The sequence below is a fragment of the Engystomops pustulosus genome, chromosome 1, assembly GCF_040894005.1.
Source record: "Engystomops pustulosus chromosome 1, aEngPut4.maternal, whole genome shotgun sequence".
NCBI classification, from domain to species: Eukaryota; Metazoa; Chordata; class Amphibia; order Anura; family Leptodactylidae; genus Engystomops; species Engystomops pustulosus.
The window spans coordinates 208,091,079-208,114,012 of record NC_092411.1 but is presented as its reverse complement, the minus strand read 5'-3'; the positions used below and the strand labels follow the sequence as shown (position 1 = coordinate 208,114,012).

At 41.1% G+C, this 22,934-nt stretch overlaps 1 protein-coding gene across 7 annotated transcripts in view; it reads right to left on the bottom strand.

Moving 5' to 3' along the window:
- Positions 1 to 22,934, bottom strand: part of PDE5A (phosphodiesterase 5A) — a 208,779-nt gene that overhangs the window by 71,837 nt on the left and 114,008 nt on the right. For all 7 annotated transcript variants that reach the window (XM_072119190.1, XM_072119184.1, XM_072119188.1 and 4 more), the window contains exons 4-6: positions 17,229 to 17,300; positions 10,265 to 10,354; positions 1,210 to 1,347 (exon numbers count right to left, since the gene is read on the bottom strand). In XM_072119190.1, the coding sequence (XP_071975291.1) occupies positions 1,210 to 1,347; positions 10,265 to 10,354; positions 17,229 to 17,300 (300 nt within the window). The remainder of the gene's footprint in view (positions 1 to 1,209; positions 1,348 to 10,264; positions 10,355 to 17,228; positions 17,301 to 22,934) is intronic.

Below are 22,934 nucleotides of genomic sequence, written 5' to 3'. Positions count from 1 at the left end.
ATCCGGCAACTGCCTTCATGCCTCCCGGCATCTTCAGCATTGTTTCCTGTAAGTGAAAGCCCTATCTTCTGTGGCCTAAGGAACTTCCATGGTTTCCGTACCAAGCTTTGCTAAGCTGTTCCAGAAGAGGCGTGAGATAGTCTCCAGCGTTCCAAGACGCTCCAGTGTCTCCAGCGTTTCCAGATGCTACTGTTTCCGGTGTCTCCAGCATTTCCAGACGCTCCTGTCTCCTGTGTGTCTCCAGCATTCCAGACGCTCCTGGTGACTCCTGTGTTCCCAGCGTTCCCAGATGCCTCCAAGCCACCAGCTCTCCTCCGTGGGCCAGTCCGTTCCTGTCTGCCTGTGTCGTGTTCCAGCTCCTGCTTCCAAGCCGGACTCCTGCTGTCACCCAGGCTCAGACTCAGAGAGTGGCTTCGTATCAGGCCATATATAGGGGTTTATAGTACTTGAGAAGATGAGAATCTCATTTTTCAAATATTATCAGGTTTATGATTCTGTGATCTACAGAACCTGAGATACAGGAAGTTACAGACATAGGGGGAGATTTATCAGGGCATGTACACCAGTTTTCTGGCGTAGAAGCCCCTAAATGATGACAATTCCTTGCAAACAGCCAGACAGTTCATTTACTATCTCCTTTACACTTCCCTTTGAACCAAAATGGAACCATGTGGTTGGAAACATGAATTTCTCTTCTTTTAATATGATATCAGAATCATGGTGCTTGCTGCTTCAGACACCAACATATTGACATTTAAAAGACACCATTGACATTTATAGGTAACCATTTAGATTTCACATAAAATATGCAATGCTAGAAAAAATATGTCACACCCAAATTGAGGGTGCTGCTAATTTGGGTAGGTACCTCAGGTAGGTATTTTCAGAATTCAACTCCTTGGGGAACTAAACAAATGCATCAGTACTGAACTACATTTAACAAATGTTTTTGATGTATGTTCATGCCAATGGGGGAACATATATACGTTTGCAAGCTTGTGCCCGAATATTCGTCCACCAACGATCGTGTGCATGTAGCCTAAGACACTAATAAATCAGGTGCAGTAAGACTGTCCAATCTAACCTTGCACTGTATAACTTGGACAGTGTCAGTAAACCTGACCCATTGTAAAATGCCTCTACAGTTACTGAAGGCCATTATAACAAGATTTTATGTTAACAGTTTCTAATTCAATACTGTCTACTCACGGGACAGTCCTGATCCACAATAAAGATGGTACATCTCAGAGACTGCATGAAGGATAGAATAGTTGCTGCAATCTTCTTTAAGATAACCTCCAGTGACTGTTGTTCTTCAAAAATTAATGTTGCAAGATCAAGCAGAACCTATAATATCAATAACAAAAAACAAATAACCTTAGATCAACTTTTTTCTGGTAAGTGTGTAGGTGAAAAAGTGATAAGGATAATCATCCCCTAGATAAGGCGTCTCAGGCTCCAGGGAAATAAGTAAGAAGAGTAGGATAGTACTACTCTACATACTAGGTTGTTGGTCCGTTAGCTGCTTCTGCATTATGTGAATATAAAAATGCAGACAAAGTGGGTTAGATTCAGGCTGTGGACACACATGGAATTTACATTATGCAGTTAAACAGATGTGGAGAGGAGATTGGCCTAATTGCAGAGTGTTAACATTGTGTTAACATAATGTAAATGCATTGAGTTACTATTGGGTTAACATTTTGGTTATATAAACATTGTAATTAGGGAAATCTCCTCTCCACAGCTGTTCAATTGTATTTCAAAATACAAAATTATTCACATGGTTGTCTGTGGGGTTGTACATGCGGCCCATATACGTACCCATAGACAGCAATGGTGGCACGGAGGCGGTACCATTCCGCGCCGCACACCGGAAAAATATAGAGCATGTTTTATCTTTTCCCTGGTGGGCGGCCATGCGCCGCTGTTTCCTATGGAGGGAGGAGGGCACGGCTGGCATACTGCATGTGAATGCACCCTTAGAATACTGCCTGACAATGAGTATATACATGTGTGTATACATGTGCTGTCTATCTGCTGTATGTGTGTGTGTATGTAGTATAAATATGGAAATGCATTATGGGGGAGATTTATCATAAGGCAGGATTTTGAGCAGTTGTCTATGTGTTAGTCTGGCAGGTTTCCACTAGTTGGATTTATAGTCCAGTGTATGTGCAGTGTAAAAAATTTCCCCCTGTAGTAGCAATGGACCCACATACACCAACTCCTATGTCAGTGATGAAGAACCTTTTAGAGACCGGGTGCCCAAACTACAACCAAAACACACTTATTTATTGCAAAGTGCCAGCACAGCAATTTAAAGGACACCTGTTATCAGGTCTGTGTCACTTGTACTGTCACCACTACCTGTTGGAGCAGCTCACAAGGATCCACCCCAGCCTTTATCTAGTCAATTCATACATTGATCTTTATAAAATCATCTTGTTTTATTATGTAAATGAGGTTGGTCACATGGTCAGAGGCAGTGATGTTACCCCTGTTACCCCTCCTCTCTCCTCCCTCTGCTCATGTCTGTGTGTAATGAATAGTAAAGCATTGCTAGTGTCTGTGCTTTATCTGCTGACATGCTGCATCCTCCCATACACATGTAAGAGACACAGACATCAGCTACACAAGTGCCTGACATGTTCTGCTATAACATGGCTGCCTGGAGCTATTGTATCTCTCATTAACACACACACAGGCTGCAGGGGGCGCCAGCACCAGGAAGCACATGGAGGAGCCATTACACCATTATACCTCACATCTACATCATTATACAGGCTGTCAGTCAAGTACTGGGGGTGTGGCTGTGCCTCCCACTCATGAATAAGCTGGACAGCTTGAATATGCTAATGGCTCATTGGACATTTGACAGGTCATTTGCATACAGCTTTAGGACCTCATTGCTTAAGTTTACAGGCTTGTAGAGGGACAATGAAGGGATAGAGGCAATGCTTTCTAATGGCAGTTTATGAAAATATATTTAGTTTAGGGGGATTATTTTGCCTGACGGGTTCTCTTTAAGTAGTAATTTATTGCTACCTGTTCTACCACAACTTTCAATTATATCGGCCTCTTGAGGACAATAAAACAGTTGAAAGAAGGGCAAATTTGGACTAATGTTGTAGCATCTCGCCATGGTCCCCCTGCACAGGAACAAATGTGGAGCCTAGAGGATCTCTAAAGATAATCCTCCCCTTTCCACATGTTCTTCCCCTTCCTGCAGTCCCAAGCAATCAAAGTGTTGCATGGGACTGCAGCATGATTCTTTGAGTTCTATGTCGAGTGCTATGTTGATGGTTGGGTGCCCAAAAATAGAGCTCCGTGTGCCACCTGTAGCAGCCTGCCATCTGCGCATGTGCAGTGGCTCCAGCTTCAGAGCAGTGAACGGGCAGCCGTGGGCCTATGAGGAGCTGCGCAACGAAGATTTCTGATAGGAGGACCAAAGAGGCTACTGGGGTGTGGAGTAGCCGTGCCGTGTAGCTTCAGCTCCGGCTACTCCACGCCCCAGCAGCTTCTTTAGAAAATTTACATATTAGATAAATAACAGTTATGAAAAGACTGCGCAAAATCCTGCCTAATGATAAATCTCCCCCTATGTGTATATGCTGTATGCAAGTATATAATTGTATACATGAGTACATGAATGTGTGCCTATGAGTGTATACATTTATGTATGTGTATAAATGTGTGTGCATATATGTAAGGAATATAGAACTTTATGAGTGTGTATATAAGTATATAAACGCGTATAACCCTGTGTGATTGTTTAAAAGCGTGTATACAAAGTTGTGTATTTTTTTTTTTATTAGAGGCTTCATGCTGAAGTCTGCAGCTTCTCTTAGGCCCCTTTTTACACTTGCGTTTTTCAGGCGCATGTTCTACGCATGCTTTTGACATGCAGAACTTGCATTGCACTTTGACCCATTGTAATCAACAGGCTTTTTCAGACTTGCATTTTTTTTCACAGTGGCTTTTAGGAAGTGGTCTCCAACCACTGGGCTGGGCGTGGTCAAACAACTTCTCTACTCAGCTTCCGGCAGTGCGAGCAGAGCCACGTCTATGCTCTCTGCCCACGTGTACCCAAAATGATGTAATAAGCCAGCGTCATAGCGGGTGCACACAGGCAGAAAGTGTGGGGACACAGAAAGTGTCTCTGCCCGAACTGCAGGGAATCTAAGATAAGAAGAATCTGGGACAACAGGAGAGTAGCGCCGGAGGTAAGAGTTGACATTATTATTTTTATGGGGCCTCTACTAAGGTCATTTAATTAACAGGGGGAAAATTGCGGGGGACGTTTCATTAATGGGAGGAGCATTGCTGGGGACATTTTATGCTGTTGGGCACTTCAATTAGTTCATTATTCATGAGGGGAGGCTGCTGGACATTTTATTGAAGAGTAGCAGCTGCATTTCCCACCCCATGCTTATACTCAAGGATAACTTTTCCTTACATAGAGTATGTATATTTTTTTTTCCTCAGCGAAAAGGCCAAAGACAAGGGGACATGGGGGTTGTAGGGGTTGCTATAGAAAAAGGGGTATGATAATGTTGACTTTTCATTATATGGGATGTGGTAAGATATAATTTATAATAATAATAATAATCTTTATTTGTATAGCGCCATCAAATTCTGTAGCGCTTTACAAATCCTAGAATTTTGTGGCCAGGGACCATGGTAAGAGGGCTACCCGGCCTGGTCCTTGGAAACAAATTTGGGTGCAGCTGCACCCCGCAGATAAAAAGGTTGGGAAACACTGCTTTAACCCTTTCACGACCCGTGACGTAATAGCACGTCACGGGTCGGCCGCGGGTGCATGGAGAGGGCTCACGCGCTGAGCCCTCTCCATAGCCGGTAAGTCTTTGCTGCATATTGCAGCAAAGGCTTACCGGTAACACCCGCGATCGGGGAGCAGCGATCCGTCGCCATGGTAACCTCGGGTCTCGCGAAGACCCGAGGCTACTTCGGGTTAACCTATGCATTACAATGTGCTATCAGCACATTGTAATGTATGAGTAGTAAAATCAACATATACTGCCATACTGTGGTATGGCAGTATATGATAGGATCGTGCAGACCCCCTAGGGTTAAAGTACCCTAGGGAGTCTGAAAAGTACTAAAAATAAAAATAAAAAAAAGGAAAAAAAAAAAAATTATAATAAAAAACCCTAAAAACTCAAATCACCCCCCTTTCCCTAGAACTGATATAAATATAAATAAACAGTAAAAATCATAAACACATTAGGTATCGCCGCGTCCGAAAATGCCCGATCTATCAAAATATGATAACGGTTTTTCACTGCGTTTAATCCCGTAACGGAAAATCGCGCCCAAAGTCGAAAATGGCACTTTTTTTGTCATTTAAAAAAATTTAAAAATTCTATAAAAAGTGATCACAAGGTCGAACAGTCCTAAAATTGATAATATTGTAAACGTCATCAAAATCCGCAAAAAACGACACCACCCACAGCTCAGTACACCAAAGTATAAAAAAGTTATTAGCGCCAGAAGATGGCAAAATCCCATAAAAAATTTTTGTACAGGAGGTTTTAATTTTTTTAAATCTATGAAAACATTATAAAACCTATACAAATTTGGTATCCCCGTAATCGTACCGACCCAAAGAATAAAGTAGACCTGTCATTTGGGGTGCACAGTGAAATCCGTAAGATCCAAGCCCACAAGAAGGTGGCACAAATGCGTTTTTTTACCAATTTCATTGCATTTGGAATTTTTTTCCCGCTTCCTAGTACACGGCATGGAATATTCAATACCATCTCTATGAAGTGCAATTTGTTACGCAGAAAATAAGCCGTCACACAGCTCTGTACATGGAAAAATAAAAAAGTTATGGATTTTTGATCATGGGGAGTAAAAAATGAAAATGAAAAAACAAAAAAGGGCCAGGTCCTGAAAGGGTTAAGGAACTTTTTAGACTGTTTTCCTATATGGCTTCACTTTAAAACAGTATTCAGAAACTACTGAATGCAGAGAAAGTGGGGTGAGATAAAATATTTATTACAGGGTTTGCTATTATTATCTGCACTATTAAAATAAAATAATATAAATAATAATAGATACAAAATTTTAGTTACATTTGAAATAAAGCAGGTGAGTCTGGTTTTTGTGCTTTTTATAATGTTACTTTCTCTGTTTTGAGCCTGCTTTGTCTGATGATTCTATCTTTTGTTTTCCTCTGTAGATAAGAATTAGAAATGTTATTAAACTATTTATATTAAACAGATAATACACCTGATCTTCATCAAGAAGCAGAGAAATTTTAAATTTAAAATAAGATTTTAATCATGTATGAATAATGGATCTTCCTGGACCTGAATCTTTTTCTTTAACCCTTTAAGGATGCAGCGTTTTTTTGTTCATTTTTCGTTCTCCACCTTCAAAAATCTATAACTTTTTCATTTTTCCATGTACAGAGCTGTGTGAGTGGTAAGTTTCTGGCAAAAAAAACGTGTTTGTCTTTCTTGTGGGTTCAGTTTTTACGACTTTCATCTACTCTATTTTTTGGTTCGGTACGATCACGGTGATATCAAATTTATATACCGTATTTACTTGTGTATTTACTTGTGTATATTCAGCACAAAAAATGTGCAGAAAAGCCTCACCTCGGCTTATACACGAGTCAATTAAAAAAAAAAAAGAACTTAAATACCCTCCGACAGCCCCGATGCTCAGCGCAGCTCCCCGATGTCGGTGGAGCTCCTCTTTTATTATCGGTCTTCTGTAACAGCGAGTATAGACGCGGCCATGTTATCTGCCGGCTGGCGCATACTTTGACGTCAGCAGCGGCCGCGTCACAGAGAGCTTGGCCGCGTTTCTGCCGGCTGTTACAGAAGACTGAAGAGGAGCCGTGGGGAAGACAGAAGAGAAGGAGTGTGAGTATAAATGTTTTTTTTTTTTAAAGTGCTGGCTGGCAGTATACTACAGGGGGCTGGCTGTATACTATAGGGGGCTGGCTGGGCTGGCTGTATACTACAGGGGGCAGGCTGGCTGTATACTACATGGGGCTGGCTGTATACTACATGGGGCTGGCTGTGTTCTACAGAGGGCTGGCTGGCTGTATACTACAGGAGGCAGGCTGGCTATATACTACTGAGAGCTGGCTGGCTATATACTGGGAGGCTGTGCCCAATGCATTTCCTACCCTCAGCTTATACTCAAGTCAATAGGTTTTCCCAGTTTTTGGTGGTAAAATTAGGCGTCTGGGCTTATACTCTGGTCGGCTTATACTCGAGTATATACGGTAGGTACTTTAACCCTAAATGGTCTGATCGTTTCTACCATATACTGCAATACTACTGTAATGCAATATATGGCATTTTTACCCAGTATCCATTACAATAAGCCACAGGCCTGAGGCTGTCGTGGCAACCGCTCCCTGATGACATCACGGGGAGTGACGATTGTAACACGCGGAAGGGTTAATAGTAGCACAGATCACGGGTATTAGCAGTGGTAGTTTGCTGCAATATGCACCAAACCCCACCTTTGTGAGCCCCCTTCATACAGCCTCAGCATAGTACATGTACGGAGTGGGAATGGGTTAATAACTTAAAAATAGACAAAATTTCAAAGAAAAAAACAGACAGTACTTGTTGCCATCTCCCCATGTGCTCAAGTGACGGCTGCAGCCAATCACTGCCCTTTTATGAGATGTGTACACGGCTTGACCACTGAGGCCAGTCATTTACATGCCATTTGTATGCATCAGAAAATATCACGGACCATTAGCAGCGCTGTGGCTACATGTGTTGACACAGCTACAAAAGCACCAAGAGCTACCAGAGATAAATCTAGTGACTTAAAAGGAACCTGTCACCAGATTTCACTAACAAGACAATGATTCTAGCTACAAAAATGCATAGTTCCTACCCCTATAAAATGAACTTTGTTAACCTACTTGGCACCCTGCTTGAAGGAGCACAGAGTCCCAAGGGTGTGTGCTATTCATGCAAGTCACTGTATCTCAGACCTCATGACTTCCAGGAAATCCGTTTTCTCCCTCCCTTGGGCTGATGAGTTTTCCCCTGCTCTGAACTGCTGAAAGACACACTAACTCCCATGAATAACACAAGCCCTTTAGAATTGCTGCTCCTTCAGGCAGGGAGACAGGTAGGCTTAGAAAAATTCATTTTCTAGGGATATGAAGTATGCATTTTTTAGCTACAAAAGAGTTATGGGAACTTGTCATTAGGCTTATTTTTGAAAATCTGATGACAGGTTATTGAAGAGTAAGTGAACTACAAAAATATAGGTATAGATCTGACTTTACCAAGTTTAGGGTCACAAAACTGCAGAGCATGTTTGTAATTTTTGGGCCCCAAATTAAATGACTGGTTTTATGAAGGATCTATGGAACCAAAGCTATAAGTATTGCCATGGGGACAGGAGTATAGAAGCTAAAGTCTTCAGGCCAGAAACTTAATTTTCCTTGTTTATCATCATCATCGTTGTGTAAATAAAGGCCAAAACTGCACAGGCTAAACGAGGAAGACAAAATAACTGCAGAAATGCAAATTCCTCGTACCAATGAAAAGTTATCCAGAAATTCTAATGCACAGGCCATAGTCTAGATCATGAAAAACAAATTGATTCAGTTATGAGGCAGATTTATCAGCAATGATAAAGTAGGCAGCACTGTTCTTCCAACATGGCATATGTCCTTTGAGAAATGCCCTGCATGTCACCAAACAGCACTAGGATCTTCCCTGCTGCCTTTCACATATAATTTATTTTGTGTTTAAACAGATGAAAATTTGGCGTAACTGTATTGCTAAATCCCTATTGTCTCATAAAGTAGAAGTGTTTGGCACAATTCACCAGTTCTCACTTCTCCTGCAGGCCAGCTCTTTAATTAGCACACATTAATAAGTCTAACCCTATGTAGCTGGGTTTCAAAATAAATATCAGACAATAAATGCAGGACATGTCGTCATGGCTTTCACAAGGTCTCAGTCTCTTATAAGTTCACGGTGCTCCCACGACTCTGATTGTGCAGATCATTACCAACAGTATGTTTCTTAATATCAATGTACTGGCCTCCAAATCAATAGCAAGTTGTCATTTTAGGCATTTTGTCTACCAAAAATAACTTACTAAATTTCTCTTATTATTTAACAAAAGACTGCTGTGAAAGTAGTGATAATTACATAAGAAGGGATTTTCGCCAAGTGTGAAAATGAGGATGTTTGTTCAATTCTATGGAAGTCATCTGAGACTGAATAACAAGCAACAACTCCCATCCCTCAAAATGAAATTTTTTAAAAATCACCCTACATCTTTCCCATGGATAGGCTGCTAGTGGCATTTATGGATCTTTGTTTTCATTCTATTCTCAAGCAAATCAAGCAGTCTGAAAATAGAAGGCGATTTTCAAAGAAAGTTAAAAAAGCAAAGGTTGATTATTTTATCCCAGAGATGCCCAGTTGTGTTGAGTTTAGAAAGGAAAAGTTAACAGATCTTATCTTTGTTGAAGCAGACCTAAAAACAATCAGGGTATACTTTTGGTTTGCTTAGATACTCTACAACAAAAGAGTTTATAATTTTGTTTATAAAGACTCCAAAGAGCTAGTGGTGCCTCTAGTATTCACTACCCCCTGAGGTTAAAGAGAAACTGGGGAAATTCTGAGTAGGTGCCAGCTGTCTCATGAGACTTTTTATGGTGGACCACAGCAATTTCGGGATCTATCACTCTGATAAACAATGAATATACTAAGATGCATATTGCGCTATATTGCTGGCTCAGATTATAATTAATGTGTGAAGCTGAGGCTTTGTCACCCACCTGCCGCGTAGGTGCCATTCTCTAGGAATAGCTATTTTTTAATGGCTTATGTGGTATGAACTGGTGTACATGCTATGATAAATGCTCCCCAGTATCTAGATGACTGCCCAGTAATGTACTTCACAGGAAGAACAAAGCATATGCAGGATCATAAAAAAAATATCACAGGGCATAACTGTAGTTTCAGGCTCTGTGTTTATTGGTATGGGGGGCCATAGACACCACCCCACCCCCATGGTCAGATATAAATGATTGGACATCCCCTTTAAGCTCTCCACTGTCTGGCAGTAACATGATAATTGAATAATTGCCGCAAAGAGCAATAGAGCCACATATGTTAGGGATGAAAGATCAAGTAATTTTCATTTTACATGTCCCGCAGCTACATTATGGCATCAAACTAGCAAACTAGCAAGATATAATTAATTTGGTTACAGTATCTCCAGTGAATGTTACCTGATTCCGCCTGTTCTCAAGGAGCGATGTCTCATACAACTGTGCATTATGTAGTACAATCCCACAAAATGCTAGGTAAGCAGCAAAGTCCTGAAAAATACAAAATAAAACCATATAAAAAGATTTATGGCAAATAAAACAAATGATACTGCTATTTCGTTGTTTCCTAATCTAAATTTTATCAATGGTCATTGTCTTTAACATTATTTATTAAATGAATGCCCTCAAACCTTAAAGAGGACCTTTCACCACCCCAAACTTTACAAAGTTAAGATACCATTAGCATCCTTATTTAGGCACACATGAAATTGTCTTCCTAGCCCCCTCTGTTCCAGAGATATGAGCCCCAGGATATCTGACTATTCCCCGGGTTCTATGGTCAGAAAGGAGGAGCTGCAACACGGGTGAGGGGTGTGCATACATGTGCACACCCCTAAAGTGTGCCTAAATCAGGATGCTAGAGTCGACATAATGGTATGTTAACTTTGTAAAGTTTGGGGTGGTGAAAGGTCCTCTTTAAGGTTTGAGGGCATTCATTTAATAAATAATGTTAAAGACATCTACCAGGATGAAGGATTGTAAACCAAGCCCACTAACATGCTGATGTGTGCCCCCTCTGGCAGGATCTGTTCTTCTTTTGGCTTCTTATGCACCAGACTTTTCAAATTTTGCTAATTAGTCTGAGGGGCTCTGGGCTCAATAGGTGTTAATGGAGCCTGGAGCCCCTCAGACTCATTTAAATAATGTTTAAAGCTGTTTAAAACAAGGGCATAGGAAGCTTAAAGGAGATACTGACAGAGGGGGCACACACCAGTATGTCAGTGTCCTTAGTTTACAATCTTTCATCCAGGTGGTAGATGTCATTTAATTGTTTTACTCTTCTGCATGGATGGAAGAGTTGCCTGCAATACCATGTTCAGGCAAACACAATAGAAACATGATGGACCTAATAAAAGTTAACAGATTTGTGAGTGTCTGTGCCACAAAGATTTAATAATAATGTAAGGATGCATAATGTCCACTGGTGAGGAGAGTCTGCATCCGATATGCATCGAAATAAAGAAAAAAAACAATGCTGATTCCACATGCAATACAAATAGAAAATGTTACATTATGGGGATTGGAAAATCTGCAGCTCATGTAAATATACATGCTGAAGTATTACACACCATGGTAATGCAAATTCGCTGTATATTCAAATCGTGTGCATCTTACCTTTCACACTCTCAGACAGTCAGCATTGTGCATTGCAAGTATTTTGAAAGCCATTGCCAGGAGTGGATCCAAAATATGGAAGAGATGCAAAACCTTCCATGATGTATGGTCTCTGTGTAGGTTCCACTTCTGGTTTTGGCTTTCAAATATTAAACAAAAGGAACAAGAAATGTATGGCCTTCTGCACAGGAACATTGTTTTGGGCCATGTGCTATATATCACACTGTCATATGTATTTCAATGGGTTCAGACAAATGCCCTTGGTTTCCACAGCTTGTGTGTTAGCCGACTGCCTGAGCCGCAAATTTTAGAGCGTCTTGATCAGTCTTTTCTACTGTCATCGTTGCCACAGGCCTCAGAATACACATGTCCATTTGCAATCAGCAAGTATTTTCTTGCAATTACCTATCCTCCTCTAGTACCTAAATTAATTCATAACTTACATTTCAACATGTGTGTTTTGTGTTGGCAAGGTTTTTTAAGATTCCATATATTTTACGAGAATGTCTAGAATTTGGGTGCCATTTTTCAATTTTTTTGGAAATTTTCAAATGACCTAAATAATAGCAAGACACGCAAATAACCCCATTACGGAAGCTACAGACCTTAACTTATGCGGAGAACTTTTAAGAAGTTTGTTAACCCTTTAGGTGTTTCATAGGGGTTATACCCAATTTCTCCCGTGGGTACCGACAACCCATGTGTGGTGGTAATCTGCTGTATGGGCACATAGACGGGCATAGAATAGATGGAGCACCGTTCAGAGTAGAGTGTCAGAGCGCGGTGTCAGCTGTTAAATACAGCAAACACCTGCTGCTTCTGGGGCCGGCTCCTTTCATGAGCTGGTGGCAGAAGCAGGACCTATTAGAATGTCCCGATGCGGGAATAATCTAGGATGTACTATTACGTTCTAGTGTGTGAAGGGTTAAAATAAAACAAAACCCCACATGTAAACGCAGTCTTCTGGATGTATACAGGATGCAGGCAGAGGCTGGAGCTGGTGCTCGCTGTGGGCGAGACACTGTGCCTCTGTATACATTTAGAGGGCTTGAGTGATGGGAAGCACCTTTTTGGTCCAGAGAGAGTTACATTAAGTACAGTGCCTTACGAAAGTATTCGGCCCCCTTGAACTTTTCTACCTTTTGCCACATTTCAGGCTTCAAACATAAAGATATAAAACTTTAATTTTTTTGGTGAAGAATCAAGTGGGACACAATTGTGAAATTAAACAAAAATTTATAGATATTTTAAACTTATGTAAAAAATAATAAGCTGGAAACTGGGGAGAGCAATATTATTCCGCCCCTTTACTTTCAGTGCAGCAAACTCACTCCAGAAGTTCAGTGAGGATTTCTCAATGATCCAATGTTGTCCTAAATGACTGATGATGATAAATATAATCCACCTGTGTGTAATCAAGTCTCCGTATAAATACATCTGTGATAATCTCAGGGTCCTGTCTAAAGTGCAGAGAGCATCATAAAGACCAAGGACCACACCAGGCAGGTCTGTGATACTGTTTTGGAGAAGATTAAAGCTGGATTAGCATATAAAAAGATTTTACAAACGTTAACCATCCCAAGGATCACTGTGCAAACGATCATATTGAAATGGAAGAAGTATCAGACCACTACAAATATATCAAGACCCGGCCGTCCCTCTAAACTTTTATCTCAAACAAGAAGAAAACTGATCAGAAATGCAGCCAAGAAGACCATGATCCCTCTGGATGAACTGCAGAGGCCTACAGCTGAGGTGGGAGAGTCTGTCCATAGGACAACAATCAGTCATACACTGCACAAATCTGCCCTTTATGGAAGAGTGGCAAGAAGAAAGCCATTTCTCACAGATATTCCACATAGTTTAAAGGGAACCTTTCATCAGCAATTGGCCTAATAAACCACTACCAGTATATTGGCAGTGACACCTTCTAGCTTTTGTTTCTTTCATGGTTTCTTTCATGGTCCTGGATGATGGCTTCATCCAGAAAATCAACTGACCGGTTCCTTTTAAAAGGATAAGAATCTTCACACATGTTACAACATATGGGTGGGAATAAAAAAAGAAATAAGGAGAGGGGAAACAGGAATTTGGAACATATTGATAAAATGGCACATAAATTGTGGACTGAAAAAGGAATATTTCTAATTTCACACTTATTTCATTAAGGTAGCTGCAGCTAAAACAATATTTTTGTAAAACAGATTTGATGTTTTTGTCCTACCTCTGATTTAAACATATGCTCACTGAAAAAGGACTAAAGAAATTAGGATTTGTTGATATATTGGATAAGGTAGATGTTATAACAAAAATCATATCCTATTAAGTATAATTGGTCATAGAAATGGGACAAAGAAATTTAGACAGTTTTGAAAAAAAACAGTTGTACAAAATATAAAACTCGTTACAAGAACATCTCGCTCAGAGTTATTGTCACAGGTGCTCCCGCAACCCATGTCTCGGGTCGCATGCTCACCTATTCCTCTCCTTGTGCCCCCGTGACCCGCTACCGCTACTCACCCATCGTCGCTCCTACTTCCGAGTCCTCGGCCGTGCACGCGCATCCCCGTCTCCTTCCTTCAGAAGATTTAACCGGTTAAGGACCCTTTCCTGTTTTTTCATTTCCATTTTTCCCTCCCCACCTTCAAAAATCTATAACTTTTTTATTTTTACACGTAAAGAGCTGTGTGACGGCTTGTTTTCTGCGTAACAGAATTGCACTTCATAGTGATAGTATTGAATATTCCATGCCATGTACTGGGAAAAAAATTCCAAATGCAGTGAAAATGGTGAAAAAATGCATTTGTGCCATTTTGTTGTGGGCTTGGATATTACTGCTTTCCCTGAGCGCCCCAAATGACAAGTCTACTTTATTCTTTGGGTTGGTACGATTACTGGGATACCAAATTTGTATAGGTTTTATAATGTTTTCATACATTTACAAAAATTAAAACCTCCTGTACAAATTTTTTTTTTTTATTTTCTGGCGCTAATAACTTTTTTTATACTTTGTTGTACGGAGCTGTGGGTGGTATCATTTTTTTGTGACATTTGATAATATTTTCAATTATATCATTTTTAGGGCTGTACAACCTTTTGATTTTCAAAATGGCAAAAAAGGGCATTTTTGGACGCGTCGATGCCTAATGTGTTTATGATTTTTACTGTTTATTTATATTTATGTCAGTTACTTTAACCCTAGGATGTCTTTAACCCTAGGGTACTTTAACCCTAGGATGTCTGATCGATCCTATCATATACTGCCATACTACAGTACGGCAGTATATGGGGATTTTCCTCCTCATTCATTACAATGTGCTATCAGCACAAGGAAGACCCAAGGCTACCATAGAGACAGAGCGCCTCTCCCCGATGACATCCCGGGGAGCGACGATCCTAGGCAAGATGGCGGCCCATGCGCCGCCATCTTTTTGAGGCTGCCGGCAGCTTTGCCGGCAGTGATCGCTGTGATAACACCCACGATCGGTGATAGCACCGATCGCGGGTGTTACCGGTAAGTCTTTGCTTCAATATGCAGCAAAGACTTACCGGCTATGGAGAGGGCTCATCACGTAAACCCTCTCCATGCAGCGGGACCCGACCCCTGCCATGAATACATGGCGGGAGGTCGTGAACCAGTTAAAGTGCCAGTGTGCCTTACCCAGAATACTATTTAACCCAGCCTCTCCCCACACTCCTTGGTTGATCTTAGTGCCATTGAAAAGCTTGTTCCCTGATGCCCTGGGTTCTTTGTGTGATTTCCTGTTGTGACCCCGGTTCCGTATTTGACTGTGATCCTGTTCCACCTGTTCCACCTGTTGCTCCGTTGCTGACTCTGATTCCGTGCTGCCCGTCCTGACCTCCTTCTTGTCCCCGACTACGATCCTGCCTAAAGTCTGTGTACCTCGTCTTGGCTGCCACTGCGGACAATGTTGCACCTGTGGAACGACTTGGTGGTACCTCGCCTCAGCAAGTCCTACCCACTTTGCGGCGGGCTCTGGTGAAAACCGGGTGCCATATAGATTCCGGTCCCAGGTGTCGGCTTATGTCATCATCCGCGGAGGTCCTGCATCTTTTTATTATTAACAGATTGTATTATACACCTAAAATCTGGTAAAATTATTATTCTGGCGTTCTGGAAGAAATTCGCCGGGTACAGAATACAAAATAGGAAATAATAAAAAACTAAATTGTATTATCGTGGACTTGGGAAACTGGAAAGTCTGTTTTTAATTTGAGGAAAAAAAATAAATTTAAAATTAATCTAACTGTGGAAACAAGAGTTTTTATTTATAATATAATATAATATTTTCCCACAAACGTTTATCTCAATCAGCTCAGCTTTTTCAAGCTGCCCCCAAATAGCACTGCATGTGAAACTGGACTGGTTCCCTTATATAATCTACATGTAATACTTACAATATAATCCTAGTTACTAATTCACTTGTAAGTATGTTTATTGTCAATGTCCCTATGGAAAGAAGTTACATCATAAATAACAGGCAGATACTGTAGCCTAAAAACATAACACAGCTGTGGATTACTGAGTAATTATGTAACATCTACAGGATGTTGGACACTGTGGATAGCCTATGCAATACACATTTGAAATCTTGGTTTGTAAAGCTCTCAGCTATTCACTTAGCAAATGTCTCTGTCAAAGCTGCCATTGTTTCAAGAATACAGGTGCTCATTATGCAGTGTTATGCATTTATGAAGGATACAATGTACTATGTGACAGTACAGTACAGGTGCATTATTCACTCAGTTTATCTAGTCTCTGGCATTCTGAAATAATGATAAAAAAATGTTATAATCTTACACAGCCCAACAAAAAGGCCCTTTGGGGGTCCTGTGTATTGTTGGTCATGTACCCAGCAACCCCAAAGATCAGCTATTCTCATTAGCAGATACATAAATAATGAGGCAGGAGGCAGACAGCTTGGTTCTTTGAATAAATGGGAACTGATGTGTTGTTACGTGCACTGACCACTACCCTGAGAATAGATTTGTCTGCTTACGGTTCTATCAACTGCTCAAAAAAAGTAGATATGTGGTGGTGGTAAGGTGATGGGTGCTACAGTACCAATGATTTCATATTAGGAATCTAATCTATAAATATGATTTGAACATACCAGGCAGTTTCCTGGTTGCCTACAGGATACATTCTTTAGTTTTGTACTTAAGTTGAATTTGTACATAAGTCGGTACTGGTATATTTTATAATTGTAATGCCAGACAATTTTTTTTTATCCCTACAACAATTGGGTATTCACAATTTTGCGCTTTCATGGGAACAAGGATTATTAATAAAACTTCATTATATTACAGCTGATCATTGCAGTTCTTCATCTACTCCATGGTCTACAACACCAGTGTTATAAAGATTAAAATAAATAAATAGTTTTGGTGTTGTGGGAAAAGGTCTAGTTGATGTGGCCTAGTTTTAATAAAGCAACAGGAAATGATGGAAAATGGAATAAATGAATAAATTCAGCGTTGAATTACCTATTATATCCAGCAGCACTGCTCCGATTTTGGATCTAGATGTTAAATTATGATGTTTTTATTACTGTATTTCCCACCATTGGCCTGCATAACATTTGCATAACCTTTAGATTCTGAACACTTAATGTGAAATGTGACAGGTCACATATGGTTTGAACGTGCATAAGATAAATGTTATTGCCAACCTAATTAAATCAGAACCATAACAGGAAAAAGGTATATAATCACATATATACTTCACCTTCTCATCTTGCTCAGTGAATGTCCCATTGCTGTCAGATTTCTTATTGATGGCCTGTGCCACTCCAACAACCTGATAAAAACAAATACAGAATTAGCAGATTTGTAATAAGAAGAGTAAAAACAACAAGCCATAAATAATTAATAAAACATAAAAGCTACCGGATTTACGGTACATAACACATGTATACAAACTGCTCAGTGCTGAATATAACGATGTCATCTGTATGGACATGAAAGGGAAGGAAACAGCAGTATGGTTCTATTGCATGCTGGGAAAAGGTCAGTCAAGGACTCTGCCCTTCATATGAATGTATATGAAACAGGCCAAAATCCAGCCTTACTACAGATTCAATAGCAAAAAGCAATCTCCAGTCAGTGATTTATGGCAGGTTTCATATCTACAGGAAGCTCTGGGAAAATCTGCCAGGATAAAACCCCTTTGTGTCTAAGCCATTTTAGGGTTTTTAAAATTTGCCCTGTGTCATTATAGGAGGTTATAACTTTGTGGCGCTTTAACATATCCAGGGGATTTTGAAATTGTTTTCTCGTCACACATTGTACTTCAAAGTAATAGAAAAATGTTGATGATATCTTTTGTGTTTAGTTAAGAAAAAAATAGAAATTTGGCAAAAATTTCTACAAATTATTCAGGTTCAAATTTTTTTGCTTTTTAGGCAGATAGTCATAGCACTCAAGTAACTTTATAACTAACATTTCCCGAATGTCTGCTTTATATTGCCGTGGCTTTTTATGCTTCCTCTCTCTTTTTCTAGGTTGTTAGGAGGTTCAGAATTTTGGGTGCAATTTTTCTCACTTTTAGTCGCCAGAACCCTTATTTAGAAGCACCTCCTCAGCTTTAAGTGAAATAGCAGTAAAACTGTGTAAATTATGCCATTTTAGAAACTGTACCCTTCAATGTGTGAAAAATCAACTTTAAGAAGCGTGTTGACCCTTTAGATGTTTCCCAGGGGTTAAAACAAAATGGAGGTGTAATTTACAAGCTATAATTTTTTTTGACAATGTATTAATTTTGGCCAAAAATTAAACCATCACAAAGTATTAAATGATGAAAAACTCCACAAAGTTTGATACCCAATTTCTCCCGAGTTTGAGGATGCCTCATATATGGTGGTAAACTGCTGTATGGGCACACAACCGGGCATAGAATGGAAGGAGGCACCATTCAGAGCAGATCTGTAATTTATGGGGGATTATTTTTTTTTGTGGAAGAGATCCACTTTTCAGGTACATCACTTACAGGGGGTTTTATTAACTCTTTCTTGATGGTTAAAAAAATCATTCACTCTTGTTTATGGTTTTTAGCATTTTTTTTCCCGTTCACCGTACCATAAAAATAATGTGTTCTCTTTATTCTATGGGTCATCACGATTACGGCGATACCCCATTTATATGGCTTTTCTATGGTTAACTTGTTTTGCAGAACAGAGAACTCATTTTGTAAGAAATTTGCTCGTTTTTGCATCGCAATGTAACAATGGGCAGAAAGTTTATATTTTTAGTTTTGTTTAAGAGCTTACTTTTTGCGGAACAAGCTGTACTTTTTCTTGGTATCATGTTGGGGTAAATGTTATTTTTTTATCACTTTTTCTGCGCCTTTTATGAGGTCAGATGTGAAAATTTCATAATTTTCTGGTTCAGTGACAATTTTACTGGATCCTGCAGTTATCGCACGGGCTCAGCTTCTAAGCCCAGGCGCTCGCCATGACATGATTCTACGTCAAGGTGCGGGAAGACCCGCATTCTATAGTGTAGAATCACATCAAGGTGAGGAAAGGGGTTAATGACACTGTTCCCCATTGAAACCATGTGATACATGGTGTGTTGGTGTGGTGCACATGGAAAGATGAATATATGCCAAGTATTCATGAAAAGGAAATATCCCGGCACTCACTTTTTCTTCTTATGCTGAAGTGTTTTAATCAATTTTCACATAACATGTATAAAAAACAGAACGCGTTTCGGCTTATACCTAAGCCTTTATCAACTATCAACTATAAGCCGAAACGCGTTCTGTATCTGTACGTGTTATGTGATAATTGATTAAAACTCTTCAGCAAAAGAAGAAAAAGTGAGTGCCGGGATATTTCCTCCACATTTGAAACCAGCCAAGAAAGGTTTTAATGGATCAAAACGCCTGCCTTTATATCTGCATATAAAGATGAGAATTTCACTGCACAGATTTTCCCAAGAAAAGAAGTTTATGATGCCAGAAATACAAGGCCATATTTTACTCTACCCAGGAGTGGATAGCTAACAGTTGAAAAACCAAAGCAGCATTGTTTTGTGAACAGATTATTCGATGCATAAGGAGGTCTTGGCTGAGTATGCAGGAACTTCAGAGTTATATCTTGTAAGACACTCAAAATCAACAGCCCTTTTCTTAGACACCTGAAGGTGCTAACTAGATGACACCTGCCCAAGAAGTGGAGCGCTGCAACAACCCTGGATGTAATAAGCACTTCTTTATCTTGTTCTTTTTCTCTCATTAGTTCTGAATTTGCTGCTACAAGTGTAATATCTCATATTCACACATTTAATGAACCTAATCTTTGCAACAATTTTCTCAGCAGTCTTTAGGAGAACTTAAAAAAAAGCATTATGTCAATAAATGATACATCTGCTTTAAGTGGGCAGGGACTGGCTCGGGTTCAAAGGGAACCTGTCACCACTAACTCAATAAACTACAAATAGTACCTTATACAAGACTGTAAAGTTGTCCATATGGTTTTCTAGCGGCCCCTCTTTGATTTTTGGTCAACTAAAGACTTTTCTTCCATATATCCAGTCAGGGAAGCGGGAGAGCTCTTGCATGCAGTCAAGCTCCACCACCTCCTCACGGCTGCTCAGCTTCGTAAATGCGCCCCTCTACACTGCCCTAGCAGTGACTATAATCCTGTTTGAAATTACCATGCATGTGCTGTCCGCCTCTCAGTTTGGCGACAGGCTGCATGTACTTGGCCGGCTCCACAGGTGCAAGGCGCATGCACCAGTAAGAGCTTTCCGGTCCAAAGCACATGCACCTTGGGGCACAGCAGCTAACTCTTACTAACACGGTACACATTACTGGTGCATGTGCCTTACTAACACCGGTACACATTACTGGTGCATGTGCAGTGCACATCTCAGTTCAGCAATGGGCTGCGCATCAGCGGCCATCTCCACAGGTGCATTGTGCATATAGCAATAACAGTAAGTCGATGCCATGTATATGCAAGTCAAAGCACAGCTAGCTAACTCTTAGTGGCATTAAAGGCACATTACTGGCAAATGTACGGTGCACCAGTCAATTTGGCAATGGGCTGTGCGTCCCCAACAAGCTCCACATGCACCACTAATGTGCACCAGTGCTAATAACAGATTAGCACTGTTAATTTCAATCAAGATTACGGTGACATGGAACTGGCGCATTCCGGAGGGGCAGGTTTAGACCTCATGCACACGACCTTATAAAGACAGCCATATATACAGCCGAAATTCATCCCCGTGTATCCTAATGGACAATACGGCCATCCACGTACATGGCTGTATTGTCCACCGTAGCGTACCGTACCGCAAGAGAGCTGTATAAAAATATAGAGCATGTCCTATTTTCCACCGTATTTCCCTTCCGTACGACCCATAGAACTCAAGGGAACGTATAAAATACGGGCTAAATACGTGCTGCATATGGCTGTGCACCGTATGCTGCCGTATATAAGTGCAGTATCCAGAACCAATGGGAGGTCAATTCTGTCATCCAGCCAATAGTCAGCCATCCACCATCTGCCAGTCCACTAAATTTTATACGGATATGGTGCAATACGTTGCCATACTGTTGCAAAACATAAAGTATTTACGGCTAGAATACAGCCGTATATTCAGAACAATAAAGACCATACAGTTGTGTGAATGAGGCCTTACAAAGCTGAGCGACTGAGCGACTGAGCTGAGCGAACTACTGGGACAACTTTACAGTCTTGTATAAGGCACTATTTGCAGTTTATTGATTTAGTTTGTGGTGACAGGTTCCCTGTAAAGGCACCACATGCAGGACTGTTCCCATCACTGTGTAGAAGGAGGAAACACAAGTTTATCTATTTCTGGGATTCTCTCATCAGAAAGTGCAGCACCTGAAACTCTGCTCCCCAGGAAGCTGTCAGCAGCTGTTCTGATAGGACAACATGTGAGAAAAGAAGCTGTTCCTGATTTCCATATAACGTCTACAGCACACAGATCCCTCACAGTACAAGCTGCAGACAGTGTCCTGAATAGAGTACAAAAACATGGGAGCAATGGAGCAGTGAAGAATGGTGACTTGTGTGCCATTGAGAAAGCTCTGCACTATAGCAGGCTGATACATCCTGAGGCCTTAAAGGAAATTTACCATCAAAATAATTTATGATAAACCAGGGACACTTAATCATAGATCCAGGCACTGTGACTGTGGCAATGTGCCGTATACACTCGCGGCTTATACGCGGGTCAATAGCCAGCCCAGCACTTAAAAAAAAAAATTTACTTATATACTCACCCTCCGCCGGCCCCGATGCGCAGCGCCTTTTCCCCCGATGTCCGCACTGCTCCCCCGATGGCAGCGCGGGTCCTCTTCTGTCTTCTATCTTCTTCTGTATTCTTTCTTTGGTAACATCCTGCAGGGCGCCGCCATGTTCTTCTCCCGGCCGTCGCATAGTATGACGTCAGCAGCGGCCGCGTCATACTATGCACCTGCAGGCCGGGAAGAACATGGCGGCACCCTGCGTAAGTCAAAAGATAGAAGACAGAAGAGGACCCGCGCTGACATCGGGGGAGCAGCGCTGCGCATCGGGGCCACCCGAGGGTGAGTATATAAGTTAATTTTTTTTTCTAGTGCTGGGCTCGCTGTATACTAGTGGGGACAGGCTGTATACTACACGGGGCAGGCTGGGCTGGCTGTATACTAGTGGGGGCAGGCTGTATATTACACGGGGCAGGCTGGGCTGGCTGTATACTAGTGGGGGCAGGCTGTATACTACACGGGGCAGGCTGGGCTGGCTGTATACTAGTGGGGACAGGCTGTATACTACACGGGGCTGGCTTGGCTGGTTGTATACTAAAATGAACTCTTAAAAACATGCTAATGAGCCAGAAGGGCTCCGTGCAGGGAGGGGGGTGGGGGAGGGGGTACTAGAGCCCCTCCATGCTATAGTTTCACAGAGAAGAACAAAATACAAACTTGCACACACACACAAAAAAAAAAAAAAAAAAGAAAATACAGTTTAGAAGAATATTAAGTAGTATAAAATCTTTCGGGTTCCTGGAAACTATCACCCCTAGGACTGAACAGTCTTAATATGTCTCCTCCATCCTCAGCGTGTCCAGGAGCGGATCAACAGGCAGCAATTGTCAGGATTTGGACCGGCGTCCTTTGGCCTTACTAGTAGGTTCTCTACCTCTGTGCTATGTAGCTTGATTGTTTTATACCTGTCTTCTTGTTGCTGTGTTTCTGCATTCTCTGCAGCTGTTTATAGTTCTCAGCTGTGATAATTTGTATTATCCTAACAGGAGTAGCCAGGCTCCAGATATAGTAGCTGTATGCTACTAGGGGCTGGCTAGCTGTATACTACAGGGGGCTGGTGGCTGTATACTACTAGGGCAGTGGTGGCAAACCTATGGCAAGGGACCAATGCATTTCCCACCCTCGGCTTATACTTGAGTCAATAGTTTT